Below are 21106 nucleotides of genomic sequence, written 5' to 3'. Positions count from 1 at the left end.
TTTACGTTCAGACAGGAAAAACGCATTGAAGCAATAGCGACCGACTGTTACTTCTATAAACTAAAAAGTAGATTGAAGTGCCATCTATCAGAAACAATAGAAAGTAGAATGAAAAATGTCATGTATCAGAGATGACCAGCTCCACAATTTCTTTACAGAAGGTGGTGCAAAGTATCACCCATGGTGCAAAGTATACCCACTTTACGGTATTTATATACCCAGGGTCGCCTTAATCTACTTGGGATTTTTATCCGTTATATCCGAAGATCGTTAAATAGAGGTTTGTTATATTGAGGTTTTACTGTGTTTTGTGAAAATTCTACTGATAAATACTAGGCGACACGTGACTTCAATATAAACAAAAACGTTAACAAATTATTATTTACTTTTACCCGATAGATTCGGATGAATGAGTTCGACAGATAGCCAGAAGTTCATTGTCGTGATTGTAAAAATAAACCAAACAAACAAATATCTGAGTTGAATGTCTTTTTACCCAGATAAATTGTGTTTTTGGGATAATTCTGACGTATTTGTTTTTACGCGTCTAGACTGAGACAAACTTATCGCAGTGAGTAGTTCTTTAAAACCTTATCCGGACCCGATGGCGCCTAGGGCACTGCATCATGTAAACGCATTGTTATATTGATCGTTAACACGTGAAGGAAAGGTGATCAGCCTTCCGCTTCAGGTACAAGTCCAGGGTAATATAGAATAAATATTTGAGTGCAGAAATCACTTATATTTATTTGACCCCCTCTGGGAATCGAATTTAGGACTCCAGGACGGTAGCCGAGTGTGCGTACTATTGCACTACATCATAGAGTCGAAAAAATATCTAAGTGGTTAAAAAAAATACGACGCCAATGCCAACGCCTATTGTTAATATAACCCTTTTTTGCGTTTGTACACTACACGGAATTACAAGGAATTTTACCTTCCGGCACGTCAATTAGCGTTTTAAAACGATGATTGGCTTGGATTGGCTTGTGCTTTGTCCATCTTTTTTCGGATCGGAGCTCTTGATCGGTGCGTGAACACGTTCCGCGTAAATTCAATCACGCTAAACTGTCGCTTTCATTTTTCAAAACTGGTCTGCCGGACGGTAAAATTCCGGGTATTGAACAATCGCCCATGCAAAACACATGCCAAACCAAGCCAACCGTCGTTTTAAAACGCTAACTGACGTGCCGGACGGTAACATAGCGTGTAATTGCGTGTAGTGGACAAACGCCCTTACTCGGTAGAACTCCGTTTAGTGTAAAACGACTGAAATTAGCATTTTGAGTGTGTCAAAATACTAGTAGAGAAAAACATTATATTTTCACACGTTATACTTTTAACATTCTACAATTTATTATAAATAACTAAATATCAACATAAATTATTTACATATAAGTTATATTTGAAGCACTAACTTTGTGATTTTCTATTTTCATAATCAGTATTAATCATGATAAAGAAGTAGTATTAGTCTTGATAAAGAAGCTGTTAGCTTCGAAGCCGGTAGACATTATAATTAAGTTATAATTAAATATTTATAGTGGTTTTAAAACAAAGTTACATTTAATTATGAAATTATTTATAAATATTATCTGCGCAAATCTCAGAAAATCTGTATAGTAAACAAAATACCTGCGCAGACAGCAGAATTATTTGCGTACTACATGTTATAAATAATTGAATACGTAGATATTTACGATGAGAATTTAAAATTCTAATAAGGTTGGGAATTGAATACAAACAATTAAATTACAATATTTACATGGGTCGTTCCATGATAGTTGAAGCAACTTGCGGAAAATATATTGGTATTACGATACCTGACTTCGTAATGAAAACGTAGTAGTGTAAATGATTAATGTATGGTATGCTAACTAACTAACTAACTAACGAACTAATCATCACGCCGCTTCCCCGCAGGGGTAGGCAGAAAGAATAGAACGCCACACCACTCAGTCTTTGCAAACATTCTTCGCCTCTTCAACGTTCATGCATTTGCTCATACATACCCGACGATTATTACGACGCTCAACTTGACCACTCTCAAGTATTTGGCATACCTGACCAAGTTTTTCTCGGTCTTCCTCTGCTCCTTTTTCCAATTATATATATATATATATATATATATATATATATAGATATATATATATATATATATATATATATATATATATATATATATATATATAGATATATATATATATATATATATATATATATATATATATATATATATATATATATATATATATATATATATATATATATATATATATATATATGTATATATATATATATAAATATATATATATATATATATATATATATATATATACATATATATATATATATATATATATATATATATATATATATATATATATATATATATATATATATATATATATATATATATATATATATATATATATATATATCGTCTTAGGTCAACAAATACTTGACAAGTATTTCAAATACTTGAAAGTGGTTATGTCAGGAGTCGGTATAATCGGCGGGTATGTATGAGGAGATGCGTGATTATGGAAGAGGCAAAATTGTTGCAAAGACTGATTGGTGTGGCGTTCTGTTCACTCCTGCGGGAAAGCGGCGCGATGGTTAGCAAGTTAGATAGTTTTGATATAACACTCTCCTTATGATTCATCGTTGACTTTGTGTAATACCACTGAAAAACTTTACTTCACGACTGCTCGTTTTGAATCTTCTCTCAACTTTGTTCGAGTTTGTAGACTATTGGAGTCAGCTCTCCTCGTCCTCAGGTTGTAGGTACTTCTATCATGGAAAACGTCACCTAGGCCACGCTTTCGAATCATGTTATCTCTCTGCAGCATCCATGATTTTTTTGGTATTTCTCTAGATGTCTTTCGAGGAAGATCCATGGCGATTGTCTGGTTTACAACATGTTCAGGTTCTCTGCGTCCTATGTGCCCATACCATCTCAATTGCCTTTCCTCTACCTTACTATTGATGTCAGTTACACCCAGGTTTCCGCGAATACGTGAACTCTTTATTTTGTCTCTTTATTTTGCATTAAATCACTATTGACAGAGTAAAAGAACATTGTAAATTTCCCTTTTCCTTAGAACAAAGTTGTTATTTCCTGTGGTTGTTTAAAGTTCTTGTTTCAATAACTTTTTATAAATTCTTCAACACAATTTTCACGGAAACGTAAGCGGTTTGTATTTAAATATGGGATTTAAATTGTAAAAAAGTGGGATTTATTATTTTCTTGAACATTTTAAATACATTGTATCATTTTTATACTTGATATAGGTGGTTCAATGACACCCTAATAGTAGCTCATATTTTGTGTCATGTACATATGTAGATATGGGGAGATACGCATCAAAACATCAATTAAGATACATCGCACGATCTGATGGTCGTGAATGGAATTAATGCAATCCTTACCTATTATAACAGTATCTTATACGTCAACGAATAAATAATAGTAATCTTCAGAAACAAAATATAATATATGTTGTGCGTAGCGTATACATTAAAAATGTTACGTATATGTAACTTATGCAGATAAAAAACAATGAAAACATTATCTATATATTATTATGTTTTGATTCTTAATCAGACATTAAGAATCAAAACATGACACATCTATTTTCACAGTTTTTTAAATAATCACAACAAATATTAAAATAATTCAATTTAGGACGAAAATATAATATTCACTCACTCCTTTCAAGAACGCCATAAATCAAAAATCGTCAATTTTCAGTTGTGCATGTTTTCGGAATGCCCAGAAAATGTACTATATCCCAGCAAAATAGGCATATTTTTAACTTAATATTTACCCGCTACAGGGCAGAAAGTATTGTTTTTGCATTTCGAAGAAAAGGTATTGTTTAATTATTTTTTTAAATACACTAAATATTTTTTAAATGGAGAAAAAAACCTTCAGGTTTTACCTAAAAAGATCCGTTGCACAGTAGAAAGTTCCATAAGTGGCTTGATATTTATTTTTAATACATTGTATTACATTTTTAAACTTTAAAAACGTTCTCCTGAAAAATCAAGTTTTTTGATTTATGACGTTCTTGAAAGGAGTGAGCAATATAATCAAAATACGCAAACGTATTTAATTTTTTTTTATTATTTTCTGTTTTTTATTATACACACTATATGTGAACTGATTTGGACACACTCAATTTTGTGAATAAAATGATGGTCAAAATAACAGCCACTTAAAAAAAATCTAGTTTTAAGGCGTCTCCCTGTATGTATGTGAAGAATTCGGACGGTGTTCCGTACATTTAAAATAAGGATTTCTGCTTAATTAAAAGCTAACTATCCCTGTATATTCCCAGACTACCGTATTCTTTTCCATCTTTGTTGAGATGTCAATGACATAACAATTATATGTTTCATGACTGTTTTATGTATTACAAAAATTAATGACTAATCATTTTCCGGAATAGCCCAACATTATGGTATTAGAGCCGTCGGCCTTTGGATACGGAAATGCGGTCAATGTATCGGGTTAAATAATAACTAATAAACAATTTTTACAGTTACATGCGTTGTTTCATAAATGTTTAAAAGTTCAAGCAGTATTACGTATTAAATTACACATATCGCTCACTCCTTTCAAGAACGTCATAAATAAAAAACTTGATTTTTCAGGAGAACGTTTTTAAAGTTTAAAAATATAACACAATGTATTAAAAATAAATATTAAGCCACTTATTGAACTTTTTACTGTGCAACAGATCTTTTTAGGTTAAACCTGAAGGTTTTTTCTCCATTTGAAAAATATTTAGTATATTGAAAAACATAATTAAACAATACCTTTTCTTCAAAATGAAAAAACAACACTTTCTGACCTGTAGCGGGTAAATATTTAGTTAAAAATATGCCGCTTTTGCTGGGATATAGTACATTTTCTTGGCATTCCGAAAACATGCACAACTGAAAAATGACGATTTTTGATTCATGACCTTCTTGAAAGGAGTGAGCGATATTGCTTTGAAACGCGTCATCATTTTCTCTCTCTAACATAGCTTTTCATATCGAGTAATTATTTAAATTAAATTTTCCTTGTTATTTATTACACGTGCATAGTGATCACTTTATACGCGTGTAATATTCACCATTCTACCTATGATTGATGGCCTACTACTCTTATTTCTGATTTTGTATATAACACATCCTTTAATTCATTATTGGTGTACACTTAAATACATAAAATCAGTAAGCGACTGGTTGCGCGATAAGCCTCGCGAGTTGTTCGCGAACATTTATTTTAGAATATACATATACTTTTTTTTCAACTCCTCACCTTTCAATAATTCTTTTTAAAACCATATACAGTATTTACTTCGAAGATTAACATATATTTCCAATACAAAAACTGCGTTTTAACAAAAAATGCAAATACGTTATATGTTTTATTTATTTAAACCTCATGTACAGAAAATAAATATATGTAATAAAATAACTAGGTACCTACCTATACATTTTATTAAGTACTTACAAAAAGTACCTACATAAAACAGTTCTACCACCAGATGCCGCATGCGTCGCTCAGAAGAAAACAAAAGACTTCCGATAATATTATTAACTGTCAGAATCAGATAGATAGATAGATAGATAGATATAAAAATTATTATAAAGATAAATTAAGAAAAAACTTTAATTACAAAGCAACACATTGTTTATTTTATTATTATACACCCACTTTACATATTATTTACACTTAATTTTCAAAAGGAAAATATTACCACGTTATAAAACGACAATTTTGTTAATTGGAAATGGATTATGAAACATTAGATGTATTAAAACAATTACTACAATATGTTCGGAGTGAGAGAGAAAAATTAGAAGATGATCAAAGAAAACGATTAGAAGATAGTCAAAGAAGACCTGGAAATTTAAGAACTAGTGATAAAATTAAAAATAAAAATCATGTGAAAAAAATTTCTACAAAATATAAAATAAAATATACTCCAGAAAAGAAGAATTTAGAAGTAGATTGTCTAAGCAGGAATCCAGTATTAAAATCGAATGAAAATGCAGATGAACAATTAAAAGTTGTTAATTTGGTTAAATTAGAAGATATTTTAAAAGATCAGAATAAAAATGAAGACATACAAATAACACAGAAACAGTGCTTGAAGAATGAAAATAAAAATAAAGTAGAAAAAAATACTACAAAATATAAAACAAAATATACTCCAGGAAAGAAGAATTTAGAAGTAGATTGTCTAAGCAGGAATCCAGTTTTAGAATCGAATGAAAATGCAGATGAACAATTAAAAGTTGTACATTTGGTTATATTAGAAGATACTTTAAGAGATCTGAATAAAAATGAAGGAATTCAAAAGAAAAAAACAAATGGATTGAAAAAAACTGTGTCTACTTTAAAAGGGTCAAGAAAAAAAAATACAAAAAAAAAGAAAGAAAGAAAAAAGAACGGAAAAAAAAGAAAGAAAGAAAAAAAACAAGAAAGAAAAAAAAAAGAAAAAAAAGAAGGAAAAAAAGAAAGAAAGAAAAAAAAAAAATAACTTTATCATATCACTAAACTTATACCAGTCCCTTCACTACAAGAAGATGATCCGGAGGACGAGTGAAAATTTTACTATGAATTTTCATCCCCAAGGGGGGAGATGTAATAAAATAACTAGGTACCTACCTATACATTTTATTAAGTACTTACAAAAAGTACCTACATAAAACAGTTCTACCACCAGATGCCGCATGCGTCGCTCAGAAGAAAACAAAAGACTTCCGATAATATTATTAACTGTCAGAATCAGATAGATAGATAGATAGATAGATATAAAAATTATTATAAAGATAAATTAAGAAAAAACTTTAATTACAAAGCAACACATTGTTTATTTTATTATTATACACCCACTTTACATATTATTTACACTTAATTTTCAAAAGGAAAATATTACCACGTTATATATATACATTAGGGGGTTTATTGCTAAAAAGTAATATCTTCCAACCAACCAAAAACAGACTAGTGATGTTGGTCAAAATGTTTGATACCTTATGTAGCTGTTTGCAATCAGAGTGCTTGAATATTAAGTATATATGAGAATGGAAAATAAATAAATCACAAATTTTAATTTACTTACCTATTACTTACAACCCTTATCCGCACCGATGCAGTGCCAATGGTGCATAGGGCACTGCATCGAATTGACGCAGTGGTATCTTGATCATAACTTACATGAAGGCAAGGTGATCACTCTTGCGCTTCAGGAACCAGTCCAGGGTAATATTAAATAAATATTACAGTGCTAAATCACTTATATTTATTTTCAACCCCCCCTGGGAATCGAACCCGGGACCTCTAGCACGGTAGCTAAACACGCTGACCATTACACCACGGAGGCGGACAAAATTATAATTTACTGCTGTATGAATTAAAGCCACTACTCTATATTAATATAAATGTTCATAATAATAATAATATTACCCTGGACTGGTACCTGAAGCGGAGGGCTGATCACCTTTCCTTCATGTGTAAACGATCAAGATAACACTGCGTTTATTTGACGCAGTGCCCTATGCACCATTGGGGTGCGGATAAGGGTTTTATTTTTATTTTATTTTATAATAATAATAAATTTCTATAATTTACATAGCGCCATTTTCGTAAAATACTACCTCAAGGGCGTTTGAGGTAGTAAATGTTACCTGGGCTTAAAAAAAAAATAAGTTGCGGGCTATCGATTACCCCGCCTTAAAAGTAGAGGCTTTTTCGGGTGATTCCTAAAAAAATACACACATTTGACACATTCTTTCATGTGTGAGCTCTAGGCAGCATCTATGGTTGAGCTGAGTAAGCTTTTATTATCAAGCAGAGACCCTTTTAAAATTGTTTGTAAGATTCTTTCCGTTTCAATAAAAGGATGTATTATAATATATACGAGTTCCAAAAGATCGAGAGTGTGGTTGTCAATCATGGTGAATTTACACGTGTATAATAACCCTGTCTGCTTCCGTAGTGTAATGGTCAGCACACTCGGCTATCGGACTGGAGGTTCTGGGTTCGATTCCCATGGGGGGTCAAATAAACATAAGTGATTTTTTCACCTTAATATTTATTCATTATTACCCTGGACTGATACCTGAAGCGGAGGGCTGATCACCTTTCCTTCATGTATAAACGATCAAGATAACACTGCGTCAATACAATGTACCAAGGTAGTACCAAGACTTATTAGGTACTACCTTGCACCTGACCAATCGTAAAATCAAATTCACTCTCGTATTCAAGTAATAAAACACGTCCACCGTTCGTTTTTCACAAAAGGAATGTATCGTGCTATTATTATGCATTGGTATGTAATAAATATAGTGTCAACGAACTGCGAGTTGCAAAAAGATAAGTAATTGTATACTAAATCAACAGCAAACTACACGTGACCGACATCTTAATTTTTCCGCAAACTCAGTGCTCAACAAACCGATTAGCCAAAGAGTCAAATATGCACATATTATACCTGTATTTTGTATATTACAAGCGTTGTTAACTTTGTGGTATGGTAATATAACACTCTCCTTATCATTCATCGTTCACTTTGTGTAATATCACTTTAAAATACACTACTTTGTGACTATCAGGTTCGGAATAATCATTCCATCATCGGGTCAAATGTAGATTAAAATAACGTTGTTTTCGACTGAAAACGGTCTGACATTTAAACAAAAATAATATTTTGAAAGAGTGAAAGAAGACAAATGAATAGCAATGGGAATATTTTTAAAAGTGAACTTCCAGTTCAATTTCATTCATTATTTATTATGGAAAGTCTTTATTAAAAGCTTTAATTATTTCTAATTTTTCTAGATTATCTAAACAAAGACTAGTTTTATTTGCATATTAAATTTCTATACCCGATGATTTATTAAAATTATGGGCTTCAGATCTAAGGTGATTGGCAAATATAGAGGCACCTCAGATGTTCTTTAATTTTGATTTTGAATTTACGCGATGTTTTTCTAGTGTTAAATTAATTAAAAGTATTTCGACAGATCCAAAATGTTTTGAATTAAAGATGCCGTTCGACTAGCGAACTAACGACGATGACGATTACACTAGGTCAACGCTGTACAGTCAACTTTGGATTAGGCAATATACAGTCGGGTAAAGACAATAGTAAATAATTGGTAATATAGCTGGCTTACCATTTTTTCTCTATGGCTGATACGCTGATTGTAGAATGGTGGCTCTCGGCGTCGGCGTCTGTCACCTGAAACAAAACAAATCCGTTTAATTATATCTAAAAAGTCATCAAGAAATGGACACCTGAGCAAAAACGAAGAGAAATTGTACAATAAAAGCGTCGCTTAGTTGAAACTATTCATGGACAATTAAGTGTAATCAATTAAATGGTTTTTGGAAAATTACAAAACGTGGGAAAGGTATGCTTTCTTTATATTCTTCTTATTCTTCTCCTTCTTCTTAGTGTAAGTCTTGTGGCCTGTTTTTAAGAGGGATTAGCCTCCTGCAATGTTGATTCCCAGCTTTTAATCAATCTCTGGTGGTTTTCCTGGGATTGGCCGTGCAATGCAATGTTAGGGAGTCTGGATGGTTCCATTTTCCTCACATGCGAATACCATTGTCTTCTTCGTTGCATTCCCCACCTAACGACTTCTTCCATCTCGTATATTTCTCTTATCCTAGTGTTCCTTATTCTATCTTTAATACTATTGCCAGATATCTCCTTAGAGTCTTCATTTCTGACACTACTCTAAGCGCGTTTTTTATTACTTTACAATATTTTATATTAAAATTGACTATTTTTTCACAGTTCAACATAGATGAAGAAAATAGAAGGGTATTCTGGGTATTCACTCAGCTTACGGTCCGTCAAATCTGGTTAAAGTTCCAAAAATTGATATACATTGGAATGTTTTCAGAATACTTATTGAAAAAATATTTTTATCATTTCTAAACTCTTTACCTTTCAATAACTCCTTATTGGAGATAATCCACATTTGTGAACAAGTATTTGGACACACTCAAAATGTTGTTAATAAATTAACTGGTCAAATTATAAGCTAAAATAATAAAAATGAAAATTATATTTTCTGGCGTTTCTCATGTGTGTGATTATAATCCAGGATTCGGACTTCACATACTAATATAAGAGTTTCTGCTCAATAAAAAGCTTCTTTTCATCTCACCAATAGATGTCTCTAGTGAAGTTCTAGTGATTCAAGAACAATGTTTATAAACTGGTTCATATATAAAGAACTTCCAAGAATTTGAGTAGTGTGGTTGTCAATCATGGGTAGAATTGGTGAATGTTACACATGTGTAAAGAAAGTGGTCACTTAAAAAAGTCTATGACGGTCGTAAGCCTCGTAAATATAGCCCATAATTCCATATTCTTCTTCATCTACATATGTTGATATGTCAAACAACAGTATAAAATAACCCCTAATTGGAGATAATCCAGATTTGGTTGGACACATCAAAATGTTGTAAATATGTTGGTACATACCCTGTGCGACGAATGTTTTTTGTTACCCCCTCGACATTGGGTATACTTGTTACATTTAACACCGCCCCTGAGCCTGAGAACGAGACGTGTGATCGTCATGAAAGGATGCGGGGGACTGGCGAGAGAAAGATGCAATATCGCATTTATGTAATGATATCACTTTTTATGAAATTGCATTGGCCCAGTGAATGTGTGGTCGTTTGTTTTTGAAAGTAAGTGGTCTCTTCTAGTCGGGCTAATTCTCGCATCTAAAAACAAACACACACAACGGAGGCGCCTACCTAGTTGGTTGAAATTGAGATCGAGAGATTAGGTATATTGTACGGAATTATCCAAAAAATAAAATAATGTAGCAAAATGGACATTTTCAGATATATTATTCACAACATTTTGGATGTGCCGAATCAATTTTTTTTTATTCGAACACACACAGAATGTTTTTCAAACCTTTTCCGCATATCTGGGTTTCTCCCTTTAGGAGTTATTTTTACATTTCTGACATCTCAACATAGATGAAGAAGAATGTGGAATTTAGGTTATTTACAGGGCTTAGGACTTATCATATCGCTCACTCCTTTCAACAACGTCATATATCAAAAATCGTCAAATTTCGGTTGTGTGTGTTTTCGGTGCAATGCCTAGAAAATGTACTATATCCCAGCAAAAGCGGCATATTTTTAACTTAATATTTACCCGGTACAGGGGAGAAAGTGTAGTTTTTGGACTTTGAAGAAAAGGTATTGTTTAATTATTTTTTTAAATGAACTAAATATTTTTCTAATGGAGAAAAAACATTCAGGTTTTACCTAAAAAGATATGTTACATAGTAAAAAGTTCAATATTAGCTTGATATTTATTTTTAATACATTTTATCATATTTTTAAACTTTAAAAACGATCACCTGAAAAATCAAGTTTTTTGATATATGACGTTGTTGAAAGGAGTGAGCGATATGTTGGTTAAATGTAAACTTTCATATTCTTCTTCACCTATGTTGACTGTCAATGTTTTGTTATCAATAAAATTCGATTATATTTTAAAATATTTTTGACGATGTCTAAAGAATTTTCCCATACGCGTTTAAAACCATTATTAACAAAAAAATATGGAAGTGGATAGATGCGAAACAGATCGCATCATTCGATCATGTCTTATTTGATTGCATGGCATAAATAATTATCCTTTAATTTAGTATTATAAATAAGTATTGTAAAATATGTCCTCGGCACTGGGAAACTCGGCGAGGGCACATTATTGTAAGTTATAATTTGTACTTATGTGTATAACAAAATATACAAGTTTTTCACTTCAGATGGAACGTTTTAAAAACCAAATTAAACGCCTTACAAATCAAATTGGACCTTTAACAAAGCGAGGTGGACGTTTTTTTAAATTATTCTAACATGTTTAAAAAAATACAATATGAATTGTAAGGCATCCAATTTGGTTTGTAAAACGTCCAATTTGATGTCACAAACCTATATAAATAAAAAAAAATTATTAAATGCAAATGTAAGGATTGTTTTAGCATATAGTCGATTGACTGTCATAAGTTGTAGTTTGTTAAATATGTCCGCCTCAGTGGTCAGCACGCTCGGCTACCGTACTGGAGGTCCCGGGTTCGATTCCCAGGGAGGGGGGTCAAATAAATATAAGTGATTTTTCACAATGACATTTATTCAATATCACCCTGTACTGGTACCTGAAGCGGAGGGCTAATCACCTTTCCTTCATGTGTTAACGAACAAGATAACACTAAAAAACTAACTAACTAACCATCACGCCGCTTCCCCGCAGGGGTAGGCAGAGAAAATAGAGCGCCACACCACTCTGTCCTTGCAAACATTCTTCGCCTCTTCCACGTTCATGCATCTCCTCATACATACCCGGCGATTGTTACGACTCCTAACCTGACCACTTTCAAGTATTTGGCACACCTGATCGTGCCATGTTTTTCTCGGTCTTCCTCTGCTTCTTTTCCCACTAACATTCGCCTCATAAATTTGTTTTACCGTTCTTTCGTCACTCATTCGTTCCACATGTCCAAACCATCTCAACACACCTTTCTTAATTTTATCGATAATGCTTATCTCAGCTTTGCATTCCTTCCTTATTTCACTATTCGCACATCTATCATACATCGTTTTGTCGCACATTCTTCTGAGAGATCGCATTTCGACTGCATTCAGTCTACTTTCATCCTTCTTCAAGATAACACAGCGTTTATATAATGCAGTGCCCTATGCACCATCGGGTGCAGATGAGGATTTGAAGAATAAGATGAAGAAGAATATGTCATATGCCCGTCTAAAGTATTGTTTTCATTATAAATTATATGTATAAATACACATTTGTTTGTTAAATTGAATTCAGGACGAAAATCTAAGTATGGTTTGACGTACAAAATAGCAATTTGTGGCTATTAAATCACTTTCTAAATGGACAAAAAAATGCTCGATATAAAACGAGTTCGCTGATTAGTATAGTGAACGAAATCTCATAACCCACGTGCCAAATCTTGGTCACGCAAATAGTCAACAAGTAGGTACCTGATATCAGGGGCGTACGGTGACTGTTTTAAAAAGTATTTCGATTAAAAAAATAATGGTATTTTTTCTTCTTCTTTTATCAACGGTGGTAGCCAATTTTTACATAATATATTACACGTCGCATACTTTATGATAAAATCATATGCTATCAATTTTTAAGTAAGTATATTATTATTTTTGTCCGCCTCCGTAGTGTAATGGTCAGCACGCTCGTCTACGGTTCTGGAGGTCCCGGGTTCGATTCCCAGGGGGGGTCAAATAAATAAAAGTGATTTTTCCACTCTGATATTTATTCAATATTACCCTGGACTGGTACCTGAAGCGGAGGGCTGATCACCTTTCTTTCGTGTGTTAACAATCAAGATAACACTGTGTTTATATAATGCAGTGCCCTATGCACCATTTGGGTGTGGATAAGGGTTTGAATTGAATTGAATTGAAGTATATTATTGATTTGAAAAGTACTTATCTAAACAATGATTGACATATAAAATAACAAGAAATTATGCATCAAATTCCTTAAATGTTTTTCGCAGATACTTTGTGACACATTTTATAAACTAAAAATAAAACAAATTCTTTTTTAACCACTTTTTTTATTTGTAAATTTTTTCTACAACCGGTTTCGACAAGAACTTTGTCATCATCAGGGTTTAATATGCATGACAAAATTCTTGTCGAAACCGGTTGGAGAAAAAATGTACTCACCAATAAAAAAGTGGTAAAAAACAAAATATGTAGTTTTATTTTTTATAAAATTATACATTAGCTTGAGATATTGTTATTATTATTGCTTTATAATTAGGAAGTGACATATACCAGATATCGGTTCGCGAAAATCATTGCCGAGGTTTTGCATTCGGTGTATAGGAGTATTGTTATTGCATTAAAATATTTGACGGTTTCTCATGTTTCTGGTTAGGGCATAAATATTTATCATTTGTAATAAAAAGCGACTATTTAAAATATTGTAAAATTAATCAGATTAAATATTTTTCTCTTATCACTCAACTTTATTAAATTTAAGGTTTATTAAATAAGGTTTAAAGGATTATTTGAAAGGTTTTTGGCATTCAAAGAGCAATGCAGAGAAGGATGTTAAACATATCCAAAAAACTAATGTTTGGATAAGGGAAAAAGCCAAGGTAACAGATGTGGCTCGAAAAATCGCGGAACAAAAGTGGAACTGGGCAGGTCATGTGACACGTATATCTGAGGATGGATGGACGAAGCAGATGCTTGACTGGAGGCCTAAAACAGGATGCAGACACGTGGGTTAGGCCCCAGACAAGATGGTCCGATGACATTAAGAATGTAGCGGGCCTGCACTGGAAGAGAGTCGCATCCAACAGAGAACTGTGCAAGTCCAAGAGGGAGGTGTTTGTTCAATACTGGACACAACAAGAAGGCTGAAGTAAGCAGTTACTTGAAAGGTAGAAAGATCCTAAAACAAAGTACACATCAAAAACTCTACTATTGGCATAAGCATTATCAATAAAACTATAAAAAGGTATGTTGAGAATGTTTGGGCATGTGAATCGAATGAGTGAAGAAATTAAAACAAATTTATGATGCGAATGTACATATTATTTTTTGACATCTCATCAAAGATGAAGAATAATATGTAAGTCTGGACATTTACGGAGCTGACGGCCGTCCATAGGCTGGTTTAAGTGTAAGGTCTCAAAGTTCTATATGTATGAACCAATTCAGAAACATTGTTATTGAATCACTACAACTTCACTAGAGACATCTATTGGTGAGATGAAAAGAAGCTTTTGTATCGAGCAGAAACATTTTTATTGTCGAATATACATAGTTAATAATAGAAACATTACAAAATTATCACCTTTTCCCCAACCAAATCATAGCGCCTTTAAGATAGAATTTTATGAAAATGTCGCTATGTAAATTATTAAAAATTATTTTTATCGTTTCATAAGGAGGTACAATTGCACCTTCACGACAAATTGATATTTGTATTCAATATTCGTTTGAAAGCGTTTAAAATCAATTTTTCAAAGCAAAATTGGACAGCAAATATTTGCATATTTATCTCACAGCCAACTGTATTAAAAATATAATACATTATCTACTACCGGCAAAATTTACGTAACACTTACCTACATTAGTCAAAGAGGAACCGAGCATTCGTTGCGTTGGCCGCGTTTTTTTTTGTTTACGTTTTTTTCAAAGGCTAGAATAGCTGCAAAGAGTGAGTGAAAGGAGCGTCATTAATTTCGCTATCGAATCGGTAAAAAAAGGGGACGAAGAAAAATAAAACGAAGTTTAAGTGTATCCGAGTGTCTGACGGTGTTATGCAACCGGAAAGGTACATGTGGAAGTAAAAGATGAAAGGTGTGTGTGATTTAGGAACGGAACTGCTCCCAGCACAGGTAATCTCTCAAAAAATACAATAGCACACGTAAACCTTTCCAGGAGTACAACAATTGATGTCCGACTTTCTCTGGGAGTGGGTTTGTGTATATAATAAATATATATATATATATATATATATATATATATATATATATATATATATATATATATATATATATATATATATATATATATATATATATATATATATATATATATATATATATATATATATATATATATATATATATATATATATATATATATATATATTTATATATATATATATAGATATGTATATATATATATATATATATATATATATATATATATATATATATATATATATATATATATATATATATATATATATATATATATATATATATATATATATATATATATATATATATATATATATATATATATATATATATATATATATATATATATATATAAATATATAAATGTAGAATATATATACATATGCACAATTTTATATTATATATATAATAATATAAAATTGTGCGTATATTTTTGATACCTTTCGTGCGATTAAGATTATAATTATATTGTATTAAGTCTCGCGTATCAAATGAAAATATTTTTCTAAGTACATATGTAGTTGAGTATGTAATACTTAAATATGTATCTACGCTTTGAAAAATTCCGATGGCTTTGCATTGTTTACACAAGATGTATTTAAATATATATTATGAGCAATGCTTAACATATGTATATCTACAAGATCAGTGCATTATTATTAATAATAACTAATTAGTTTAACTGTTTCTTTTAACTTTCTAAGATGTTAATCGCAGTTATAATCAAGTGATTAATTTGCCTTAAAAACAAGTGCAGTCGCTAAACAATTAAGTGTGTTCATTGATATGAATCATAAAATTTATGATATACAATTTTTCATATCAACAAAACAATTAGTTGAAGTTTGACGAATGGCATGGCGTAGTTGGGTAGACGATCGACTGCGAAACTGGCGTCGCGGGTTCGATGCCCCCCAATTGTAATTTTCAATTGGTGTTTGTGATATAATTATGATATTTCCCTTCCCTATCCTTATTATTCTACCTGCAGAAAAACCTCTAACAGTACAGGCTTTTTCGTTTTATTCTTTAAAAAAAATACACATATTTGACACATTCCTTCATGTGTGAGTTCTAGGCAGCATCTATTTTAGCCAAGTAAGCTTTTTTTATAAAGCATTATTTTTAAAATTGTTCATAAGATTCTCTCCGTGTCAATAATAGGAAAAATAAATATAAGAATTTCAAAAAATGGGTAGTGTGTTCGTCAATCATGGTAAATTTACAATGATTAAAGAAAACACTTGTTTTTTACCACTTGAGTTTTATTATAGACTACATGTTTCGGAAGTTAAACTTCCATCAGTCAGGTCTGTATAATAACTAAAATATAAAATATAAAATTGTTCTATAAATAAGGAGAGGGGAAAGTAAGGGGAAGGGGCGGAGTTTGAAAACAAAGGAAAAATGGAAAGCAAAGGTGAAGAATATTGAAACAATATATTATTTAATAAATTATTATTAGAATTTAGGTTTTTTTGGATTTCTGAATTTTCAAGATAATTCATAATTTGGTCTTTATATGGAACAAGGTGTAATAATTTTAATTTATGAGAGTGAAATGAGTGATTAGTATCTATTATGTGAATTTACACATTTTTAATCACTTAACCAGCCTATAACAAGGCGTCAACTATACCCATACTTATATATTCTTCTTCATCTATGTTGAGATGTTTATATAATAACTCCCATGTGAAGAAACCCAGATTTGTAAAACAAATAGGATACACTCAAAATATTGAGAAAAATATTTTCTCTTGAATTTAGGACATGTTTTTGTTTGAAAAGTTATTGAAACAAGATCTTTAAACAACCCATCCTACCACAGGAAATAACAATTTTTTTCTAAGGAAAAGGGAAATTTACAATGTTTTTTTACTCTGTCAATAGTTGACAACTGCCGTGACATAGTTGAGTAAACGCTCGACTGCGAAACTGGCATCGCGGGTTCGATTCCCGCCAAGAGCAAAATGAATTTAAGAAAAATTTATGCAGACAAGCCTTTAAAAGTATAGGCTTTGCGGGTTATACTTTAAAACATATATATTCGGTTGTCCAAACTCAAAACACAGTAAGGGACATTTTTTTTGAAGTACGTTTTTTTTGCTTTTTTGGACTAAGTAGATTCTACTTAGTCCAAAAATGCAAAAAAAACGTAACTAACTAACCATCACGCCGCTTTTTCGCAGAGGTAGGCAGAGAGAATAGCACGCCACACCACTCTGTCTTTGCAAACATTTCTTTCTTCTTGCCTCTTCCAAGTTCATGCATCTCCTCATACACACCCGCCGATTGTTTCGACTCCTAACCTGACCGCTTTCAAGTATTTGGCATACCTGATCGTGCCAAGTTTTTCTCGGTCTTCCTCTGCTCCTTACTACAAACGTACTATAAAAAAAAAGTGTCCCTTACTGTGTTTTAAGTTTGGACAGCCGTATTACCATACCAACTTAATAATACGTTTAAATATAGAAAAAAAATATAAATTCACTGGTGTGGTTAATATTATTTTAAGTGTTAAACAGTTACCAACGTTGAGTTGAGTGTAGGAACGGTACGGTGAGGTCATCGGAAGAGAGCTCATGGCATGTTGACGTGCGTAGGTACTCGAAACTTTCAACTGCTGCGCGAAACAAAAACTCCAACAAAACCCAAGGACGCCCGAAACAATAGAACAAAATAGCACTGAAGTCCACTGACGTCCGTACACCAACAGTGTCGTGTGTTTGTTCTAGGGCTTGTGTCAACAATTGGCGACAACTGCGCCAGGAATTGTTTGACAATCCAATCGCTTCGACGGAACAAGACTTGTACGGTGTCTTTCTGTTCACATTATCGGGCCTGAGTCATCGGAGGCTCGGACCACTGCTGGCGCTGGCAGTGCGGTGACCACGTGTTTAGATAAGCACACCTTGTTTTTTTTGTTGTTGCGAGAATTTGGCCAAATGTTTTGTTTGCGTGTTTCCGCAGTAAAAAAGGATATTATGAACGGGAGTGCATAAAAATAAATAAATATAAATTGTCGATAATCAACTGGTCAAAGAGCAGGTTGTAAGCTCTGAGATGTTCTTGATATGAAAAATCTATATTCTTTAATATATCGCTCACTCCTTTCAAGAACGTCATAAATTAAAAAAAACTTGATTTTTCAGGAGAACGTTTTTAAAGTTTAAAAATATAATACAATGTATTCAAAATAAATATCAAGCAATTTGTTGAACTTTTATCTGTGCAACAGATCGTTTTAGGTAAAACCTGAAGGTTTTTTCTCCATTTGAAAAATATTTAGTATATTTAAAAAAATAATTAAACAATACCTTTTCTTCAAAATCAAAAAACACACTTTTTGCCCTGTAGCGGGTAAATTATAAGTTAAAAATATGCCTCTTTTGCTGGGATATAGTACATTTTCTGGGGATACCGAAAATATGCACAGCTGAAAATTGTCGATTTTTGATTTATGACGTTGTTGAAAGGAGTGAGCGACATAAGGAATGATATATGTTTCATATTAAGATATTGGTAAACCACATAATCCGTAGGGTGAATAATCCCGTGTCTGATATAATAAACAATAATAATATCCTTTTTTATATCTCAACATAGATGAAAAACAGTATGGAAGTCTGGGTATTCACAGAGCTTATAACCTGTCATAGGCTGTTTAAGTGATCACTTTACACACGTGCAATATTCACCATTCTACCTAAGATTTTCAAACTATAAACCTTGCATTGTAATCTTTGACGTATTTTATATGAAAATTATGTTGAGATAAATTCAGCGTGTATTGAAATATGTTGCATCTACGTATTTATGCTGGGATTAAAGAATGAATAATAAAACATTATCTCTCATATAAGGAAATATAACCTAATTTGCTTGTTTCTGCTTAAACTGGTAGGTTTTTTTTTAAAATCATACATTTGCGCCAATATAGAAACATTTACATACCTACTTCATACTTACAAAAGAATATATATATATATATATATATATATATATATATATATATATATATATATATATATATATATATATATATATATATATATATATATATATATATATATATATATATATATATATATATATATATATATATATATATATATATATATATATATATTTAAAAAATACAAAAAAAAACTTAAAAAACGACTAGATAACAATATAGCCATACCAAAGTGCAATTTATAATTTAACCAATTTGACGACCAACGCACTTGCTAGTCTTGAATAAAAGATATGGTATATGAAGTCTGACAGTATTTGTAGTAAGTTCTAATATGAACATATCAAAATCTAAATTACAACAATGCAATCAGAAATATTGAAAGAGCGACAGGAGTATCAAGAGGCATGAGGTCCACCATGACCAATATTAAGTATTGTGTATGTTGCTTTTACTTTTCACAGATAGAGTTGCTGTCGAAGTTCTGCTTTTTAAAAATAATAATGATATTACCTGTTTCAGGTCTGAGTATAAAAAAAAACACACGTATTGGAAAACAAAGTTGTGTTAAAATTTTAAAGCAGTATTTTGGTAACTATCTAGTTTTTTGACACGTAAAAAGTATGTTTTTACATGTCAAAGATATATATCATATATTTTAAATTTTGAATTATTAAAAAAAAATAGTTAGATTTTTTATACAATTTGATGCAATTTCTATACATTTATATATATGGTAAACTTATAATTTTAGTTTCGCTGTGCCTCTTCAAAAAAGAGACTGAGCTCTTGTGCTTGGAGAGAGACTTACACCCAAGGTTTATTTAATTAATGGTATAATAGTATTTTTCTTTTCTTTTATATTTCTTTATATATCTTCTTTTGTCCGCCTCCGTAGTGTAATGGTCAGCACGCTCGGCTACCGTTCTGGAGGTCCCGGGCTCGATTCCCAAGGGGGGTAAAATAAATATAAGTGATTTTTTCACTGTAATATTTATTCAATATTACCCTGGACTGGTCCTGAAGCGGAAGGCTGATCACCTTTCCTTCATGTGTAAACGATCAAGATAACACTGCGTTTATATGACGCAGTGCCCTATGCACCATTGGGTGCGGATAAGGGTTTTTTAAATGTTTTTTTTATATATCTTTAAAATATATACATATAAACATCAAATCATGGTCACCAGTAATGCATATGCACTCAAAACTTGTTTGATAGCATTACCATCTCATTTTTGGAGACAAAATTATCATCCTTATATTTTAGGTCAATAAAAAGATAAGATGGTTCAAACGTTGCCAACATGATATTGTAATATGCGTTTATAACAAATTAGGAAATATTTAAATATTATCAAACCATTCAGTCTTTTTTAGAGGCCTGAAAAATCATGTAGTAAAACTCAGTAATGTACCATACGTTTACCTTTGAGATTTTTATTTATTTATTTATTTAAAAAAATAACTGTTTGTGTTTTATTATTTACACAATTATTTCAATTTCATATTATTTCTGTGAGCCTAAGCGGCTTATTATTTGAAATAGATATCAATTTGTGGTAGAGTGGGTTCGAACCGAGAAACTCTGAATTAAGAGTCCGCGAC

General features: G+C 31.6%; 2 protein-coding genes across 4 annotated transcripts in view; one reads left to right on the top strand and one right to left on the bottom strand.

The window, feature by feature from the left end:
• Positions 1–21106, bottom strand: part of LOC148312166 (endothelin-converting enzyme 1-like) — an 88821-nt gene that overhangs the window by 25521 nt on the left and 42194 nt on the right. The window contains exons 1-2 of one of the 3 annotated variants that reach the window (XM_088277698.1): positions 18077–18367; positions 9187–9251 (exon numbers count right to left, since the gene is read on the bottom strand). In XM_088277698.1, the coding sequence (XP_088133824.1) occupies positions 9187–9251; positions 18077–18127 (116 nt within the window). In that variant the 5' untranslated portion in view covers positions 18128–18367. Of the gene's footprint in view, positions 1–9186; positions 9252–18072; positions 18368–21106 lie in introns of those variants that run through there. The other 2 variants (XM_088277700.1, XM_088277699.1) reach the window with 2 other exon arrangements.
• APC4 (anaphase-promoting complex subunit 4) overlaps positions 15192–21106 on the top strand; it is a 66580-nt gene continuing 60665 nt past the window's right edge. Inside the window, exon 1 of the mRNA XM_088277697.1 lies at positions 15192–15453. The gene's annotated coding sequence lies outside the window, so the exon portion shown is untranslated. The remainder of the gene's footprint in view (positions 15454–21106) is intronic.

This window comes from Brachycentrus maculatus, unplaced genomic scaffold, assembly GCF_059751285.1.
Source record: "Brachycentrus maculatus isolate JH-2025_06_01 unplaced genomic scaffold, ASM5975128v1 h1tg000049l, whole genome shotgun sequence".
Taxonomy (NCBI): domain Eukaryota; kingdom Metazoa; phylum Arthropoda; class Insecta; order Trichoptera; family Brachycentridae; genus Brachycentrus; species Brachycentrus maculatus.
Note: the sequence above shows the minus strand (reverse complement) of the source record. Positions and strands in the feature narration are given on the sequence as shown.